A 20,666-nucleotide genomic window follows, 5' to 3' on the forward strand; every position below is an offset into this window, starting at 1 on the left:
TTTTTTCTAGATATTCACCTGCCTACTAGCAATAATATTGTGGGTTCTTGAGGAAGACATAAGACATAAGAAATTTATTTGTCATTGCGCTCACAAGTGAGTGCAACGAAATGAGGTGCTCTTCCCCAAGGTAAAACTGGACAATACTACAAAAAAAGTTAAAATATACACAACTTTCACCATCCAAATATAGATAATCCGTTTTCTCTCAGCAATTAAAATTCCACCAAAAACCTATGGCCCCGCATTTAAACTCAATACTGCACTTGGGTAAAAACTGTTCTTGAATCTGCTTGTCCTTGCTTTCAATACCCTGAATCTCCTTCCTGATGGTAATAGTTTAAAGAGCTGATATCCCGGATGAGAGGAGTATTTCAGTATGTTAGATATCTTCCTCTTACATCTGTTCTTATACAATTCTTCCAAAGAGAGGAGTGAACAGCCAATGATGTTTTGGGCTGTCTTAATCACCCTTTGAATTGCCTTTTTCTCTGCCACTGTGCAGCTCGTGAACCATACACAGAGACAGTAGGATAATATGCTGTCAATCGAACTCCGATAGAAGGTGATTAACAAACTCTCAGTCAATTGTTGCTTTCTAAGAATCCTTAGAAAATACAACCGTTGTGCCTTCCTGATTAACGCAGCGGTGTTTGCACTCCAAGTCAGGTCATTTGTTATGATAGTCCCAAGAAACTTACATTCAACCACCTGTTCCACACAAACTCCATCTATATACAGTGGCTGAATGTCTGCTCTTTTTTTCCTATAGTCCACTATGAATTCCTTGGTTTTTTGGATGTTAAATAAAAGATTGGTTTTTTTGCACCAGCGGGATAGCTGTAATACCTCGTCCCGATACGCAGACTCATCATCCCCAGAGATAAGTCCTACTAGTGTAGTATCGTCTGCAAATTTGATAATCCTATTACTGGGATGGTTATTGGTGCAATCCGATGAATAAATGGAGAACAGTAGTGGACTAAGGACACAGCCTTGTGGAGTGCCAGTGCTGAGTATCTTGTCAGTAGAGATGTAGTCATTCAGTTTAACCCTTTGTGGACGATTTGTTAAAAAATCCAAAATCCACAGACAGATAGAATCTGGAAAATCAAGATCTTTAAGTTTGTCTATTAATCTGTGGGAAGTTCTCAGATGACTCTTTTCTGTCTTTCAGGCTTTTGAAGACATTTACATTGAGCGGCGGCAAACAATCCGGACCATCTTGGAGTACGCTGACAAAGTCTTCACATACGTTTTTGTTATTGAGATGTTGCTCAAATGGGTAGCCTATGGGTTCAAAGTTTACTTCACCAATGCCTGGTGCTGGCTGGACTTCCTCATTGTTGATGTAAGTTAACAGATTTCATTTGGGATTGAACCCCTTTCCCTGTTGCACTAATAACAGGCCAGTCATGTGATTCTGCCACATGACTGGTTCTAAAATGTAGACCAGCCAAATGTAAAAACAGGTTCCTTCTGATGGGTACTTGAGGAACCTTGGCAAGCATCTGGAAAACATTTTGAGGGGCAGGGAGGGAGAATAAGGAAGACTATCTCTTTCCCCATCACTCCTGTTAGGTTTTTTTTTAACTGAATGTTCTGTTTTCCTCACTGTCAGGTGTCTCTCATCAGCCTAACTGCAAACTTGTTGGGCTACTCAGAACTGGGAGCAATCAAATCGCTAAGGACACTCCGAGCACTGAGACCCCTTCGAGCCTTATCCAGATTTGAAGGCATGAGGGTAGGTTTCTCTTTTGGTGCTAAATACCAGACACTAAAAAAAATTGGGGGGGGTATTCCATTTAACATGATAAGTATCATCCTAATTACTTGATTGGCTTTACAGTATCTGTTGGTTGCTGGTTGAATACTTGTGTCTTTTGTTACACAATGTTGTTGCTATTATACTGTATCTAACATCTAAACCAGGGGTTTTAAACTCAATTTTCCTGGGGGCCGCTAGAGGCAGAATCTGGGTGAGGCTGGGTCGCATCAGATTTTCCACCAAGCAGAGCAAGAGCCGAGGAAGCCGCCCAGGAGTTTCCTTAGCCGACAGACAGGTGGGCTGGCTGGCAGGCTGCAGTTCTGGATGGAGGGTGCAAGAGGTGCTATCTTGGGAAAGAGCCAGCGAGCGAGGCAAGTTTTTTTTTTACTCTTGACAGCAGAGGATGTGTGGGCGCTTTGGGGGAGCAGGCAAGGAGACGGCCACAAACTATCATCTGGGGGGCCGCAAATGGCCCCCAGGCCGCATGTTTGAGACCCCTGATCTAAACCATTACTATAGAAGTAGCTAGATTCTCAACCATGTTTTTTTCTATGGAGAAACACATATGCCAGGCTTGACAGTACTAACCAGTCACGAGGTACATCCCCTTAGGGTCCCATCTGTATGCATGCAGAATTTCAAAGTCTTGAAGTTCTGCCAATGACAGACACAAATACATTCTCTTTTATTAGTACAGATGTACATACTCTGGGTTCCCTTGTGGCTGAAAAGCTGTGTATAGATTTTACGAATAAATAAATAAGTAGGTAAACACGTATGTTTGGCATGACATCCCAGTGTTTCCGACCTCCATATAGTTTTTCTCCTGAATAATGGAAATCTCAGAGAATCAAGAAAATTTGCTGCTTAGTATCTCATTCTTTCTTCATGTAGCTCATGATAGTATGTATGGGTTTTCCCTTTTTTATTCTCATATGTCCTGTGAGGCAGATTAGTTTGAGAGATGGTTCAAGATGACTCAGAAGGTTACTACACGAGCATTTAGCCCGCTACAGGATGGGTTGGTTTAATCCTAAAGCCAGCGATCAGGTGTCTGCTGGAGCAAACCAGCCCACCCACCCCCAGAGCATTCTTACCCGCACTTTTCTGCCCGCTTGTCAGTAGCTTCTACTTTTGCTGTGGATAGGATCACTGCATTTTGGTCAAGTTCCAGCACGTGCTATCACTGGAAATGCATCAAAGTGAGACTTCCTCTTTGAATCTGAGAGTACTCAGAAGTGGTTTACTATTCTCTTCTCCTGGGGGCATCTTGCAGCTTGCCCAAGGCCACATAGGCTGGCTGTACCCGCAGGTGGCATAGTGGGGAATTGAACTTCCAACCTCTGGCTATGCAGCCAGATGCCTAAACTACTGAGGTATCTTGCCAGCTTGCTCTCTCCCTTATGAAACTGGAAATAGGTTGTCACACGAGCCCAGGTCATCTCTGCTTCAAACAAAATCCTGTGTTCCTCTGGTAGCACTGAATTATCTATCACAGTGTTCCCAACCTGGGTTACCAGATGATGTTGGAAGGCAACTCCTATAATCTTCAGCCATCGTGAACTAAACTTCATACTGGAAGTCATAGTTCAATGACAACTGTGGACCTCAGGTTGGAAACCAGTGTTCCCAGCTACTGTATTGATGTTATTGGGTTTAGAATCTTCAGAGTCTGATCTTTTACTACTTTTCATTAATGCTTTTTCTAGACTGAAAATGATATGACAATCAGATTTTTAAGGGTTTTTTAAAAAAATGTATTTAGTACAAATTTCTGAAACACTGGATTTCAATATGACCTTACTTGGCTCTTGAACCATCCTTTCCTCTTGGTGCCAGGTGGTTGTTAATGCCCTTCTCGGGGCCATCCCATCCATCATGAATGTCCTTTTGGTCTGCCTGATCTTCTGGCTCATCTTCAGCATTATGGGGGTCAACCTCTTTGCAGGGAAGTATTATCGCTGTGTCAATACGACAACAGGTGACCTCTTTGACATCACTGAAGTGAACAACAAGACTGACTGCATGAACCTCCTTAACATTGGGAATGCCACCGACGTCCGCTGGGTCAACGTCAAGGTCAATTTTGACAACGTAGGCCTGGGCTATCTCTCTCTTCTGCAGGTGGTAAGTACGCATTTCTCCCAACCATCACCACTTTTCTGCAGGGCAGAGAATTCACGAGCAATCCCTTTTTCAGGCTACAGTTCTGAGAATTCTCCAATCATTTTTCTCATAAACTGCTTGTCAAGGAAAACCTTTCCCCCTTTATGCCCACATGGGGTCCATTCTTTCAGAATACAGTACATCCCTCCTTTCTGTAGTGTTTGACATGTTTAGCCTCTGAGGGAAGACACTGAAAACTCAGTTCTTTGGATCATGGCAAGTAGTTTGTTAGACTTCTGAAGTGTGCTTTCACCAAATATTGATGATGAAAGGCAAACGGCTTGTGATACGATTACTGAACCCACAGGCTGCCTTTCCACTCTCATTTATTTTAGAAAGAAATTTCAGTATGGAATGAGGGACACCTTGTAATCATCCAGTTCTGCTGTGCTCTCCTTTCCCTTTTTGTTCTCTCAGTAAGGGCCAAAATAAACAGGGTGGAGAGCAGTTGTGCTTGCTGTTCTCATGCCTACCCAGTTAATACAGAGGAGTTGGGGAGGTTCTAATTTTGCTATTGGGTAGGAAGGTGGAATTCTCCTTATTCTGTGCAATATTCTGTGCTGAACGAACAACTCAGGCTCACAGCTTGATCAATTCCCCGTGCATCACGTGATCCCCAGTAAACAGATCACACCTGACCCTTTTACAAGCAGACAAAAATGTAAACACTGGCGTGCTAGTTAAGCCAGTTCCTAGAGGTGTCTGGTTTGATGGACGCCTTAGTAATATCCTACTCAGATGACTGTAATGCGCTTTACGCGAGGTTGACTTTGAAGATGATTTGGAAACTTCAGCTAACTCAAAATGCTACAGCCAGGCTGGGATACATATTGCTCACTGGTCCATTTCCAAGCCCAACTCAAAGTAGTGTTTATGACCTTTAAAGCCTTAAATGGTTTGGATCATGGCTATCTGGAGGAGTGTATCTCTCCATATGAATCTTCTTGGATCTTAAGATCTTCAGTGGAGACCCTTCTCTCAGTCCCATCACCTTCAGAGGCACATCCAGTGGAAACTTGAGAGGGCCTTGGGCAGTATTCATCTTGTATGCTGGATATTATTATTTTATGCGTGTTTTAATGTGTTTTAAACAGTTTTAACTAGTTGTCTTAATACTGTGTATGATTGTTTTTAATGTCATTTTTGTGAGTTTAGTTGATTTGTTGTTTTTAACAATTTGTGAGCTGTCTTGGATCCCTTCATTGGGAGAAAGGCAGCATAGAATTGTAAATAAATAAATGATAATTACTGAAATGTTGCCTCAGGCACTTTCCCCCCAGCTTACACCAAGTATTTGAAACAGCTAGGGGAGAAGAAAAAGATGCCTTGATGATGGAGGATATGGGCAGGCTCACTTCCCCTGACTTCCATGCCCTTTTAATGTAATGCACATTGCTTTTTACCTGTTCAGACCACTTATGTGATTCAAGAAACATAAGGAACCCTGTCAAATCTGGATTGGTCTTTAGTGAGTTTCAAATATGTAATAATTGGTGGTTTTGAACCAGTCAGCCCCCAATATGTTAGCATTCTTTAAGTCGTGATATAGACAGAAAGCCACTGGTACTATATAGATTTTATTTATAGAAGGTTTCCACAGATGTAATATGATACAATATAGCAAAAGGAAGCATGCTGATATCCTCATACTGTATGCTGGAAACACCCTTTCACCACCTTCGGTTGGGTGTGGTCTTTTGAAATGTGATGCTACCTGGATGATAAGTCCACTCTACCAAGGCAGAGGAGTTAACCACAACCTGGGCAAGCAAAAGGATTTTTATGTCTTGGTCTCCCTATGTTGAAACTGACATGGAGGAATGGAGAACAATCAACTTCCACAGAAACTGATACATCCTGATTGATATAAACTCTTTATTTAACTAGATCAGCTCTAGGTTTGTAAGTTCAGGATATGATTCGTAGCTTCTGTCTGTGCCCATGGCCCCTATTAAGCTGGTGACAAGATGTCCATGAGATGTATAAATGTATGATGTACAACAGGTTTCTAATCCAATACATAATATTTCCTGTTGCATAAAACAGTTTGCCCCTCTATTTTTTTTAAATGTTTCACATAACTGTATTAAAGGATGTTTGTACTGCTATAGTTTAGTGGTGTGTGGGTGTTGTATTAAAGTCTTGGGGTAGTGTGTATGTGTCCGTAGACCCAATGAAAATTTTCCAAGCTTCTAGCTTCACTCTGTCCAACACTGTGTTCAACCTGTCCTTCTGTGCTCTTCCTTGTAGGCCACCTTTAAGGGATGGATGGACATCATGTATGCAGCTGTTGACTCCCGTGAGGTAATGTGGGCACAAGAATCTGCTTCCCTGCCCTGAAGGCCTCCTATAGGCATGACCAGATCTACCTTGTAGGGAATTGGGCTTGCCTGCAAGATATAATCTCTTTTCAACCTCTCCTCTGCCCTCTCAGGTGGAGGAACAGCCTCAGTATGAAGTGAATCTCTACATGTATCTGTACTTTGTCATCTTTATCATCTTTGGAGCTTTCTTCACTCTCAATCTTTTTATTGGTGTAATTATTGATAACTTCAATCAGCAGAAGAAAAAGATAAGTATCACTTATTTATCATCAGTTTATTTTGAAGCCACCTTTCGATCAAATTACTTCCTAATTGGCTTACCATCAACAATGTGCAATGATACAGAAAACCCAGAATCACACATGCAGACCTCACACCTACAGGCTGTCAGCCTTTAGGGTCTTTGGCCGATACACAGAACTACAACAGACATCCATTTGGTTCTATTTACAAGGAGAGCCAAATATTCTCTCCGGCTAGTGAGGTGAAGAGAGAGAACAAGTTCCTGATAGCTGTAACTTTTTTGGCTGCTGGGTGGGGCAAGAATGCCACCATCTCTCAATGGTCCTTTGTTCTTTTCCAATGACAAAGGCCAGATGTGTGCTTTATTTTCAACCCTATGGCAATATTTTGTTTTGGAAATCATCATCCAACTGCCGTGAATGCAGACTTCCTGTGCAAGGGAAGGGAGTTGGTACCAAAATTGGTTTACAATGAGAAGCAAAACAGTCGAGGCTCATGACTGCCACCATCCTGATGCCAAAGTCCTAATCCAGAGAGTGGTTATTGTGCTTTCCATTTGTGTAAAAGAAAATCCTGAGGGGGAAGTACAGTATGTGATGAATAGTATAGATGGCCCTAGATTTAGGAAAGCTAGAGAACCACTTCACATCCATACAGAGCAGTCTGGGAAGAACTAGGAAATACTAATCCCTTTAAGGCAACCGCAAGACTCGAAGATTGAGATAACATCACTGATCTAACGGGGTGAAAATGAGGGGAAGCATATCAAGCTCCTGCTGTTGAGTGACATCATCTCATCCTTAAAGGAAGTTAAATGTGGAAACATACATATATATCTGCATGTAAAATACAGTAGCCTCTGATAAAGAGCTAAAAATGTGCAGACAGGGACACATCAGAGATGGATGGATTGTACTGTAATGGCATTTAACGTGTGGGTGGTGGGAAAAGGTGCACACCAGCCTGTCCCCAGAGTGCACCAAACAGAGGAACAAATTATCATCTAGTATGGGCTCATAAACTGAAAGTAAGGGCTTGGTTACATGTCCAATTTACACTGATTCCAATCCCAACTTTTTAAAAAATGCTGTATATAGTTATACAGTATATAACTCAGTAAGTACATTCACTCTGACTTACATTGCTTCAACTCATTTCTATTCTGTTTGCAGAGCACACTTTGGTTTAAAAAATTTTTAAAGTGACACATCACTAAATTGAGTACTTTCTGGCAATGCTCCTGAGATGCTGATAGTCCTCCATGTCCTGGTGTTCTCACTCTGTAGGCACAGAGCAGGCACAGAGTGCCCTCTGCGTCCTGGCACACTTGTTCTGCAGATACAGACCATCCCCTATGTCTTGGCACATTTGCTCTGAGGGCACAACATGGGTGCAGACCATCTTCCCTGTCCTCATGCACTTGTTCTGCACTCATAGAGTAAGCACACCAGGACATAGAGGACGGTCTGTTCATTCCTGAATACTGGTTCACCTTATTGTGCCTCATGAGCCCCTTCCTCACTTTCCCTGACTTGCTGGTGCCCCAAAATCCCGATAGGCACAAATTAAAACAACAGCAGCGTTCATATTCACAAAACTGCATAGAATTGAATTGATTTAGAAGCAAGGTATTTTCAATGCCCCTGCTGGCCAGTAAAAAAACTAATTCACACTGCAGCTCAAACAGATCAATTTTCCCCTTATGTCATGTGACCAGGAATTTATCAATTGATTTAAATAATGTTAAAATAGATATAACTATGGTTCTTATGGCCAGTGTGAGCACGACCTCAGGTTCTGCGGGTTCAAATTAAGTCTGGAGGGCAAGGGCTCACAGTGAGGAGCTGCACTTGGAAATGTTATTTTCTTGGATTCTGGGAATTGAAATCCAAAAAAGTAACTTTTCCAAGTTCTGTGAATGAGGACTGAAGAAGCTTGCCTTAGATGCTACAGTTATGGAGTTCACCCCATGTCTAACAGTGTTAATTTCCCTTTTTTACTTTGGAGGTCAGGACATCTTCATGACAGAGGAGCAAAAGAAGTACTACAATGCCATGAAGAAATTGGGCTCAAAAAAGCCAGTGAAACCTATCCCCAGGCCGGAGGTATGTCATTTTCAAGCTCATGTTCTGAGTGCATGGAAAGATACTGGCACACACATTACTCATATTTGTGTTAGGTCATCTAACTTAATCCACAACAATTTTCAAAGCAATAGTTCATCTCTATTAATCTTTGTAAGCACTGCCAGACAAAACAAACAAACAAACAAACATAAGAATGTGGTACAACAGCAATTCTTGACTCTTTCTTTACCATAGACCCCCTTTAAATATCTTTTGTTGCCACAGACTGCCAAGATTTACTCAATATTTTAAACCCTAAAGTGTATCAAATATTTATTTAAAGTTTCTCATGAAGATTCTCATCAACACATATTCTTTGCTATTACAGCGACATTTTTCAAAATGACTGGAAGAAGCTTCATTTGGTTGTTGTGGGTTTTTCGGGCTTCTTGGCCGTGTTCTGAAGGTGGTTCTTCCTAACGTTTCGCCAGTCTCTGTGGCCGGCATCTTCAGAGGACAGCAAACTGTGCTCTGGGTAAGGCTTGAGAGTGGAGTATTTATGGCTGTGAGAAGGCTTGTTTGTGAGAAGGCTATTGTCCTATCAGGAGATGGTTAATTAGTATGTTTTGCTGTGGCTGTATTGTTTTGATAAGGAGGGGAGATTATCTGTCCCTGTGGTTGATGGGTGTCATTAGCTGGTCTTTTGTGTGTAGTAATCCCCTGACCTTGTGGCTGGGTGGAGTTTGTTGACCTTTTGCACTCTGTGTTTTTGAGAGCTGGGAGCCAGGTTTTGTTGAGTTTCAGACTTTCCTCCTTCCGGTTGAAGTTTTGTTGATGCTTGTGGATTTCAATGGCTTCCCTGTGCAGTCTGACATAATGATTGCTGGTGTTGTCCAGTCTTTCAGTATTTTGAAATAGAATTTCATGTCCAGTTTGTTTTAGGGCATGTTCAGCTACTGCAGATTTTTCTGGTTGTTTTAGTCTGCAGTATCTCTCATGTTCTTTGATTCTGGTGTGGATGCTTCGTTTTGTGGTTCCAATGTGGTTCCAGGGAAGCCATTGAAATCCACAAGCATCAACAAAACTTCAACCGGAAGGAGGAAAGTCTGAAACTCAACAAAACCTGGCTCCCAGCTCTCAAAAACACAGAGTGCAAAAGGTCAACAAACTCCACCCAGCCACAAGGTCAGGGGATTACTACACACAAAAGACCAACTAATGACACCCATCAACCACAGGGACAGATAATCTCCCCTCCTTATCAAAACAATACAGCCACAACAAAACATACTAATTAACCATCTCCTGATAGGACAATAGCCTTCTCACAAACAAGCCTTCTCACAGCCATAAATACTCCACTCTCAAGCCTTACCCAGAGCACAGTTTGCTGTCCTCTGAAGATGCCAGCCACAGAGACTGGCGAAACGTTAGGAAGAACCACCTTCAGAACACGGCCAAGAAGCCCGAAAAACCCACAACAACCATTAGATCCCGGCCGTGAAAGCCTTCGCGAATACATTGAAGCTTCATTTGCTTTGAACAGGATGTACACACATCAACAGCATCGGTTCTTTTATGTTTTAAATTCAGCCAATGATCCATTTGGCTCAGCCAAACTGTATTGTTTTGGAATTCACATCCACACAGAGCAGTCTGGGAAGAACTAGAAAAATATCAAAAAGTCACTTTGCCTTACAGTAAAAAATAAGTGTTTTATTAGCAGAAATGGAGGAAGGAACACAATTGCAAAGTCCATCTGAACACTCACACTGTCACTAACTGATTCCAAAAATCTAATTCTCTTCCTGTGGCTTCTGACTTTCTGTGCAGTAAGTAGCAAGAAATGTCACGTGCTAATTTCCAAACATTTGACATCATTCACTTGCATATTCTCTCCACGTGCAGAAATATCAAACAGTTATTTGCTATCCAACAGTTATTTTTATAACTGATTTTTACTTTTGTTTGTTTTTAATGGTGGCAGTAGGTTAGAAAAGCCAAGTTTGACACAAACAAGCAAGGAAAATTAAGATCTACTGTACATTTCCTTTTCATTCATTCATTCATTCATTCATTCATTCATTCATTCATTCATTCATTCAATTTTAATTGCAAAAGATCATAACATTTCTTCAAGCCTTTGCAGATTCCCTGCGAGGACATTGCAACCCCCTGGGGTTCATAGACCACAGGTTAAGAACCCAAGTGGTAGAGTATTCCAGTGTAAACCTTCATAGGTTATTTTACTAATCCAAGCTAACATTAGAATATAGTGGTGCCTCGCTTAACGAGCGCACCGCATAACGACGAAATCGCATAGCGATCCGTTTTTTCGGATCGCTAATGCGCTCGCTTAACGTTTTTCTAATAGGGCAAAATTCGCTTTGTGAAGACCGGTAAGCGTTTCGCTTACCGATCTTCGCAAAACGAAGCCCGACGATCAGCTGTTCGGCGGCCAAAATGGCCGCCGGAAGCCCACAAATGGCCCAAAATGGCCACGCGCAGCGTTTTCGCGCCCTCGTTAAGCGAGGCGAGGGCGCGAAAATGGCTGCCGGCCATTAAGAAGCTTCGCTGAACGGTGAGTATTTGGCCCATTTGGAACGCATTAAACCATGTTTAATGTGTTCCAATGGAAATCCCTGCCCCGTTCAACGATGCTTCAGCATAGCGAAGGTTAATCCGGAACGGATTAACCTCGCTATGCGAGGCACCACTGTATAAAAGTTAGTATTTGAAGTGCTAATACATTCTTTTGTCTTTTGCTTTGTTCTGGTTTTGTTTGGTTCCCGTAACAGTTTCTGTCATCACAAAGTGGTGGCACAAATGGTCAGGAAAAAGAGGTTATCCTGGCAATCAGAAAAGAATGCAAGAGCCCTGTTTAGAAATCTGTCCATAATGGGGGAGTTTAGCATTGAGATGGCTTTTCCCGACACTGATTTCCACCTGTTGATTGGAATTACTGGACCTCAGCACATGAGCCTAGAGGCTACTAGCATATGAAACAGGAGCACAGTACAAATTAGTGGGTTTTTTTGTTCACTGCACAAAGGGAGCCAGATTTCCATGTACGGTTTTCCTGCATTTACAAAAGTCAGTAGTTTCTCACTAGAATAATGCATGAGCAGGACACTGTTCTTTCATGTTACAACCCCTACAGGAAACAAGAAACAGGGCCTGGGGTTTCATAACAATAGGGGAACTGTCATCTGTAGGTGATGAGTATCACCAAGGCTACACTGTTTGAAAAATGTATTGCTTTGATTAGATTTGATACCACCTCATTAATGCACACACTAGTCTGGACAGTTTATAGAATAAAACATGACACACACCCCAGACCCCCAGCTCCACCCCCATATATCAACACAGTCAATATGGCAAAATACCAACTTGAACACAGTTTAAAAAAACACAAGCAAACATAAATTTAAAAATAAATATTAACAGCATTCAAGGATATATTCTTAAAGCCTGCTATGTATAGTTCTGTCTTAACTAATTTCCAGAATATCAGGAGAGACAGAGCCTGGCTCCCCTTGGTTGGAAACTTGTTCCACAGAATAGGGGCCAACACCAAGAAGGCCCAGTTCCGTGTAGTCACCTTTTTAGTTTCTCTTGGTGTCACCATGTTGAACATAATGGATTGTCAGGAGTAAGTGAAACAGGTAGCTGTTTTCTGGGAGAGATGTTCAGACAAGTATTGAGGCCCTAAATTGTTATGGGTTCTATAGGTCATTGCGAGCAAATTCAATTGAGCACTGAAACTGACAGGGAACAAATGTAGGTGGGACACGACTGGGGATATATGGTCAAATTTGCTAGTCTGAAAAATCAGTGTGGTTACTGCATTTTTGAATCAGCTGAATTTTCAGTGCTGTTTTCAAGGGCAGCCCTATGTAGAGAGCATTATAGTAGTCTATTTTTGAGATTACCAGATTACCAGAAATAAGTGAAAGAATGGGAAAGGAAAGAATTGGGGTCACTTTCCAGGCAATACTATCCCTGTCTGCATGGCACCACCACTACTTTTTTCACTGAATGCCTGTCTTCCCTTCTCTTTCTCTCTACCTTCTTTGCATCCCAGTTTCAACTAAAATTGAAATTCCAAAACCCACCTGTCTTTCTCATACCATCTTTTGGCTTCTTTTTCATAGAAGCAGTTTTATCTGTTCAGAAGAAATGCTATAATGTTCTTCTTCGTGGCCTCTGTGAATCCACACAAATGGGTTCAGTTTGCGCTTGCACTGGACTCCTTCAAATATTCTAGAGCTTTAAAAAGTAACATTAATAGTACAGTACATTGCCCCATAGCATGCTCCGCCCGCCCTAAGCCTCAGTTCCATTTCACTGCCTTAGCATTTGGAACTTCTCATACTAAAACTTCTCTTTTTGGTACTTTTTTTGGCTATGACGTTTTTTGATCACGTACTGCCTACTACTACGATTTTTGCCTTTGGATTTTGCGCTTTGCCCCTTCATTTTTCTACTCAGATTGTTGACATTTTCCCACCTTCGCTTTCTGACTGGCTTGGTATTTTGTGCTAATTCATTTGGACTTTGGACTGTTACTGGTTTTTCTCTCAATCATGATTTGGATATGGTATCTCGTGCCTACCCGTTTTGACTTGGCCTGTTTACCGCTTTTCACCTCTGCTATTGGACTGGCTATATACTGTGATTTTCTGGCTTCGAATTTGGATCGCCCTCGACTAACCTCATTCCATGAGTCTCCCCTTTATCTCCACCTGCCTGGGGCTTCGATCACTTTATGTCCCCTTCGGGTCCCTTTAAGAGGTGCGTTTCGTGTGCTGGGAAAATTGCATTCTCAGACAGCCACAATCGCTGCCTATTTTGCTTAGGAGAGGCACACCAGCCTTAATCCTGTAAAGAGTGTAAGAAGTTCACTAAGCCCGCCTTGACAAAGATTGAGGCTGGGATAAAACTGTTTTGTCTCCCAAATCTACTACTGTGGAATCGACCCCGACCCAGTCATCTACATCTCGTCCCAAAGCCCGAGTACAATCATTACCTGGCACTCCGTCTTCAAAACCTTCAGAGAAGCCTGTAAAAAAGCCATCTGGATTGATGTCTAAGAAATCTTCCACCTCAACTTCAACAAAAACCAAAAGAATGGCTTGCTTATTTATTTATTTATTTATTTATTTATTTATTTATTTATTCATTCATTCATTCATTCATTCATTCATTCATTCATTCATTCATTCATTCATTCATTCAACTTATAAGCCGCCCACACTACCCGAAGGTCTCTGGGCGGCTTACAGCATTTAAAATACAATAAAAAGGCAAAATAAAAGGGCAAAATAATTAAAATGCGATTAAAATATATATTCTAAAAATTGCCATCACTTGTTCCATCACTTGGAGTAAAACCCAGGAAAGACATAGCTTATGTATGCACCTGGTATGTAGAGACAGCACATTGCTAGACATGGAATTTCCTTAACTGCTAGAAGATGACTGATTGTCATAGTGTGAGTTTTTCTCATGTCCTATAACTTTCAAATTAGCTTGCTTTGCGATTGGAAGTTAGGACCTAAATATGGGTTTTGTGACTTTGACTTCTCAGGCAGGATGTTCTGCAGGTATCATATTAGATCGACACTAATGTGTACTAAACTGCTAATGGTGTGCTAATAGTACAGTTTGACCTTCAAGTTATTATAATCCATTCACTTAGCGTCTGGGTGATTTATTATTCCCCAATTTCTTTGCATGTTTGAACATTTCTGTATGTGTTTTTTATCCATTTATTTTCTCTTTTCTTCCCTTGTCTGTCTTTGTCCTTGTGTCTTGTCCCTTTCCACATAATTAAAGAACAAATTTCAAGGGATGATCTTTGACTTAGTGACCAAGCAAGCCTTTGATATCATTATCATGATCCTCATTTGTCTTAACATGGTGACAATGATGGTGGAAACAGATGACCAAAGTACAGCCAAAGAAGATATCCTCTTCAAAATCAATGTGGTCTTCGTTATCATTTTCACTGCTGAGTGCTTCCTCAAGATGATTGCCTTGCGGTACTACTTCTTCACTGTTGGCTGGAATATCTTTGACTTTGTTGTGGTCATTCTCTCCATCATAGGTGAGAAAAACAAGGATATAAAAATTCTGCATTTGCCACACACAGTTCTACACAATGTAGACACAACTGAGAATAGCAAAATGAAGGCAGACAAAATAGGGAAGTAGATACAGCTTAGAAGAATCTTCATGTCTTCAGTCCAAATCTCAAGGTTAACTGTGGGAAACCTTTTTGCAGAGTTTCAAGGTGTTATCATTTCAGTGGAGAGGTCAGCAGAGGATGACCCGAATTTGCTAGCAATTGTGACATGGCCAACACATCTTCCCCACAAATTCTGAAGCATTTTTGCATGTATCTTTAAAAATCTTCAAATAAGATGACATTTAGGATGAATGTATACATGAATAAATATACATAGGCCACTTTAAAATATTTTAAACGAATGAAAACAGAAGTAGTACTGGAAAGGTGAAAGACAATGAATTTGTACTTGCTGGTGTATCCATGGGCAAAGCTGAAATAAAACTGGCATATTTACTGTATTTTTTGCACCATAAGACGCACTTTTTCCCCACAAAACAGGGGAGTGGAAAGTCTGTGCATCTTATGGAGCGAAGAAAACAGATTATATTTTCCTGTTTTCTTCTAAAAAATTGATGCGTCTAATGGAAAGGTGCGTCTTATGGAGCGAAAAATACGGGCAATTCTTTAAAACATTTGATCTAATCATGATGCTCATTTTTCAAGCTGCTTTCAAACACTTTGCATACAGACTCATTCGGCATGCCTGATTTTCTGTTTTCATTTACACCTTCTTCAGTTCTGAAAATCTTGGACACCATCACCAGATACATTGTTAGTTAACTGCAATTCACTGCTATAACTTATATGATTTCAATGAACTCTGTAATAAAATCCCAATAGGATTTTGACCATTGATACTGTCTGTACAGTGTTAGTGCAATTAGAAAAAAAAAATTAACCTTAAAGTCAGCATCACTTTAATAAAGAAGTCTTAGAATTTTAAAAAAATATTGTCTGAATTATCTTTCAGGACTTGTCCTCTCAGATGTCATTGAGAAATACTTTGTGTCACCCACCCTCTTCAGGGTCATCCGTCTGGCCAGAATTGGGCGTGTTCTTCGCCTGATCCGGGGAGCCAAAGGAATCCGGACACTTCTGTTTGCCTTAATGATGTCTCTGCCAGCACTTTTCAACATTGGTCTACTCCTTTTCCTGGTCATGTTCATTTATTCCATTTTTGGAATGTCAAATTTTGCTTATGTGAAGAAGGAATCTGGCATTGATGACATCTTCAACTTTGAGACTTTCGGCAACAGCATGATCTGCCTTTTCCAGATCACTACATCAGCTGGTTGGGATGGCTTACTGAACCCCATCCTTAACAGTGGTCCCCCAGATTGTGACCCTCATCTGGACAATCCTGGCAGTGACGTGAAGGGGGACTGTGGCAATCCCGCCATGGGCATCTGCTTTTTCTGCAGCTACATTATAATCTCCTTCTTGATAGTGGTCAACATGTATATTGCCATCATCTTGGAGAATTTCAACGTGGCCACAGAGGAGAGCAGTGAGCCTCTGTGTGAAGATGACTTTGAAATGTTTTATGAAACGTGGGAGAAGTTTGACCCAGATGCCACACAGTTTATTGATTACAGCATACTCTCAGACTTTGTTGACACTTTACAAGAGCCACTGCGAATTGCTAAACCAAATAAGATCAAATTGGTCACGATGGACTTGCCCATGGTTCCCGGGGATAAGATACACTGCCTGGATATACTCTTTGCACTTACCAAAGAAGTGTTGGGAGATTCTGGGGAAATGGATGCCCTAAAGGAATCAATGGAGGAGAAATTTATGGCTGCCAATCCTTCAAAGGTATCCTATGAGCCCATTACCACCACACTGAAAAGGAAGCAGGAGGAAGTGAGTGCCACCAAAATCCAGCGGGCATTCCGACGATACCTACTCAGGCGGTCAGTGAAGCAGGCCTCATACATGTATAGGCACAGCCAAGATGAGGAGACATTGGCAGAAGGAGCTCCAGAGAAAGAAGGGTTGATCGCAAAAAGAATGAGTGCATTGTATGGGTCGTCAGATGTGCAGGTGGAAATTGAAATGACTCCAAAAACAACTCCAGAAGCATCACCACCTCCTGCCTATGAGCTTAGCAGTCCAGAGACTAAGTGTCCTCCCGATCAAAAGAAAGAGAAGGATCCTGAAAAAGTGACAGGTGATACCAGCAAAAAATTGGAAGATGATCCTACCAAAACAAAAGAGCAGAGGGCTACCAAACGTAGCGCAAAAGAATCATTTGTATAATCAGAGCACTTTTGGCCAATAATTGATTGGCTCCTGGTTTCAAAACTCTCTTGTTCACAAAGGGCCCTTCTGTACAGCATCAAGCCGACAAGAACTAACCATATTGTTTTACCATATTTCAGGTAGTCAGCTCAACATCTTAACTTTGAAAGTAGAGCCTCTTCTGGTTTTTTGTTGGCTTTTTCCCACCTTCAAATTTACTACAATGTACAAAGATATTTTTTTTCCTTATGAGGTTAATGTGAATCATCTCAGTTGCTGGTGAAAAGGAAAAGGCTTTTTAGTTTAATTTTGACTGATATGTAATGTAGTATGTACCAGGGCCAGTTCTTTCCTGCTAGAATTTTTAAGAATTGCTGGAAGAAGAGGCAGAAGAGGAGGAAATGGCCAAAGATTCAAGTCTTCATAATTTCAGTGCAGTCATATTTCAGCATGCATGGGCATATGTGATCAGAGAGGAATTTAATCAGAGTTGTGTACATTCAACACTAAAACCCACACACAGTTCCTGTGGCTGTGTGTTTTGCGTAATTTAATCTGCTAACTATGCGGGAACAAATAGCGTCATAGGGCACTGAAGCCTTGCATCTGTATCACTGGAAACTGTGCAACAGCCATGTGTACAATCACACAGCATCTGAGAGCTCATCAGTTTTTTTCCACTCAGTTTTGAGCCTTGTATTTGCAGCCATAAGGACTAGAAACCCACTTGCTTTATCAAGGGGAACTTAGGTTTTATGGTTGCTGATTTTAGTGCCAATGCCAAATTTTGCCTATCTGCAGAGTTACAGATGACGATGGAAAACACAATGCGTAGATTTCTGAGCTTAGCCACAAGTGTGTTAGACACTGTTTGGAACTATATGAACACTTCTGTCTTCAGCCATTTTCTTTGTGCTTTTCTGTATGTGTCTTGAAGACCCTAGCAGTGAACACTGTTGTCTGTACTGGTTCTCAGACACTAGTAATTGGATAGGGCTCTCTGGCTGATTTTTTAAAAAATTGTTTCCTAATATTATTTCTTGGTAATACACTGATACACACTTGGCTTAAGAATCTTTCTAGCACATGAAGGCAGGGTGAGTGGGATTGAACAAACATAGAAATAATGTGACAGTTTTGTGAACAATAATCTGCAATGTCTTAAAAATTTGATACTGCTTTTTCTTCTGAGTAGCTGACAAAGCTTAAATTGTTTTTCTTAGAAATGGGTTCAAAGTGCAATTAAGTCTTAATGATTTGTACATTATTATACAAATTCTTTAAAAGAAAAAACAAGAACAAAACATTTGGCTATTCTGTTCTCAGGGTTTACTGTTGGCTTTGCAAATTTCCTGAATTAACTCTCAACTCTAGAAAACACCCAAGCATATAAGCAGTGCTTCTTCTGTATCTGCCAGTCTTACTGTTTTCATCTTTAGAGGTGCATCTACACAGCTCTGATTTAGAGTACAAATACAGGCTACTGTATGTTCTGATTGATTCCCCACAGTCCCAAGGTCACATGTTTTGCTTTACCCTCCTTTTCTGCTGCTCCAGCCCTTTCCTCATATGTTGTGTTAGGTGGCATAGAGCAGTAGTCCCCAACCTTGGGCCTCCAGATGTTCATGGACTTCAATTCCCAGAAATCCTGGCCAGCAGAGGTGGTGGTGAAGGCTTCTGGGAGTTGTAGTCCAAGAACATCTGGAGGCCCGAGGTTGGGGACCACTGGCATAGAGGCCTGAACTCCAGATAGTCAGCACCCATGCCCAATAAGAAAAGGGTGGGTGTGTCCCAGAGGAAGAGGGAGATTTTTCAGGATGGTGTGCTGCACTTCCAAACCTGAAGGGTAGGAACCTCCTATCCGTTAGTGCAAAAAACTATTCCCAGTGGCTTGTCCCGTGATCATCTGGAATTATACTGAAAAATAATGGACGAACATGACACATTAAAACCAGAACGGGGACCGGTACCAGTTATCTCCCATCATCTGCTGGCTTGTTTCCTTGCCTTTTTGTCAGACTCTCCCTCTGAGGCAGCCCTTCTTGCCTCATCTTGGAAACAGAATACTGGGGAAGTCAGGCAGAGCTTGTAAAAGTTAATAAGTCTCTGAGTCACCAGGCCTGTATTAGCCATACTGACAGAGTCCAGAACCATCTTTTACAAGCTCCAATACTGGGCTGTTGTCTCTATGTGGTATATATATATATATTTATATTTGAGCTCTGAAGATGCTGTTCTTTTAAAGAGTCTCTCATTTTTATGCGTATTCCAGGTAACAAAGATGTTAATTTTCTTCCACTTGTATATTTATTTATTTTCCCTTAAAGGAAAACAAGTGTGCAAATCAAATTCTGCCCCTGCCCCCAAGATATTTCTGAGCAATTTCTATTTGAACCGGCAAGTTTTGATAGCTGGAGGTGGAAAACCCAAAAGCACTAAACACTTATGCTCAGATTCATTGTGATCTCCTGTCTGATACAGCTAGGAGATCTGGCTTCAGACATTAACATACTTGCCTAGGTGGATGTGTAACACAGTCAGGCATAATTATAGTGGTGAAGCTATTGTATAACCACTCCTGTCTTGGTTTGATCACATACACAATCCTGTACAATCCATAAGACCCTGGTTCTGCCAGTTTCTATTGGAATCCCAGGAGCATGTAGAATTTGGCTGGTCCTAACTATGACATTATGCAAGTATCTTCTCACCTTCCCCACACCAGTTTTTCAAGGTTTGGGGAGGGGGGAAGATGCTCCATACTATAATTAAGTACGGTGCAGTGCATTCATTTGTCAAATAAATTTTCTGGGTGCCTGAAACATGGGAAGGAAGGGAGAACAAAGAAAATCAACATTAAATTTGGAGGCAACGTTGCCTATGTGAGGAGGGAATCTGAGCCCACCCCACACCGGGGAAAAAATCACAGTCTTTTGTTTGTACAGTATGTCCATTTCTGCACTGCTCATTAATAAACCAGGGATATATATTAAGCTCATACCACTTATATGGTCATGCCTGCTCTATTATTTATTTTTATTTATTTAACATATTTTTAGTTTGCCTTTCTCCTCAAAGAGGACTTCAGGTGGCTTACATAATTAAAAGACAATAGTGAAAGCTAAAAACAGTAAGTGCTACCAATTTACTGTAACCTCACACAGCTGGTTTGTGTGCACTCAGAGTTCTCTCTTCAGAAAATGGATTTTGCACACTGATAGTGTGTGCTAAACCAGAATGCCTACCCTCATTTCTCTCACTTTAGGTCTCTGGCTGCATAGCTAGAGGTTGGGAATTCAACTCCCTTCTGTTGCCTCCTTGAAAGAGGCCGGTTTCAATGATCCATAGGGTCCCTGCCAGCAGTTCAATGATGTTGATTATTATGAATACCATTATTATTACCTCTAGTTTTAACCTCTGCAAAATCCCTCAAATCCAACAATATCCATAATCTAAAATACATTGTTAAAACTTCAGATTGGAAGAAAATAATTTTTTTTCAAAGGAAAATCCAGATATGAATATGCACTTATAGATTTTTGGAATTCCCGATTCATTTGAAACCTGTCTCAGCTGGACATCACAAATTGCTAGGATTTTCTGTGATAATGGTTTCTACTTTGCACATGCTAAATGGATACATGGCTTGTTGTTCCAATTAAGTAAGTTAATCTTTCTCCCAGTTAAATATAATATATGAAAAATACACATGAACATTT

At 41.1% G+C, this 20,666-nt stretch overlaps 1 protein-coding gene across 4 annotated transcripts in view; it reads left to right on the plus strand.

Annotated features, from left to right (window-relative positions):
* Nucleotides 1-19,240, plus strand: part of SCN4A (sodium voltage-gated channel alpha subunit 4) — a 107,965-nt gene extending 88,725 nt beyond the window's left edge. For 2 of the 4 annotated variants that reach the window (XM_073004149.2, XM_073004150.2), the window contains 8 exons: nt 1,178-1,351; nt 1,622-1,744; nt 3,608-3,895; nt 6,185-6,238; nt 6,369-6,506; nt 8,502-8,606; nt 14,409-14,679; nt 15,674-19,240. In XM_073004149.2, the coding sequence (XP_072860250.2) occupies nt 1,178-1,351; nt 1,622-1,744; nt 3,608-3,895; nt 6,185-6,238; nt 6,369-6,506; nt 8,502-8,606; nt 14,409-14,679; nt 15,674-16,965 (2,445 nt within the window). In that variant the 3' untranslated portion in view covers nt 16,966-19,240. The remainder of the gene's footprint in view (nt 1-1,177; nt 1,352-1,621; nt 1,745-3,607; nt 3,896-6,184; nt 6,239-6,368; nt 6,507-8,501; nt 8,607-14,408; nt 14,680-15,673) is intronic. The other 2 variants (XM_020798034.3, XM_073004151.2) reach the window with 2 other exon arrangements.
* The last annotated feature ends 1,426 nt before the right edge of the window (nt 19,241-20,666 follow it).

The sequence above is a fragment of the Pogona vitticeps genome, chromosome 6 (assembly GCF_051106095.1).
Source record: "Pogona vitticeps strain Pit_001003342236 chromosome 6, PviZW2.1, whole genome shotgun sequence".
Classification (NCBI taxonomy): Eukaryota; Metazoa; Chordata; class Lepidosauria; order Squamata; family Agamidae; genus Pogona; species Pogona vitticeps.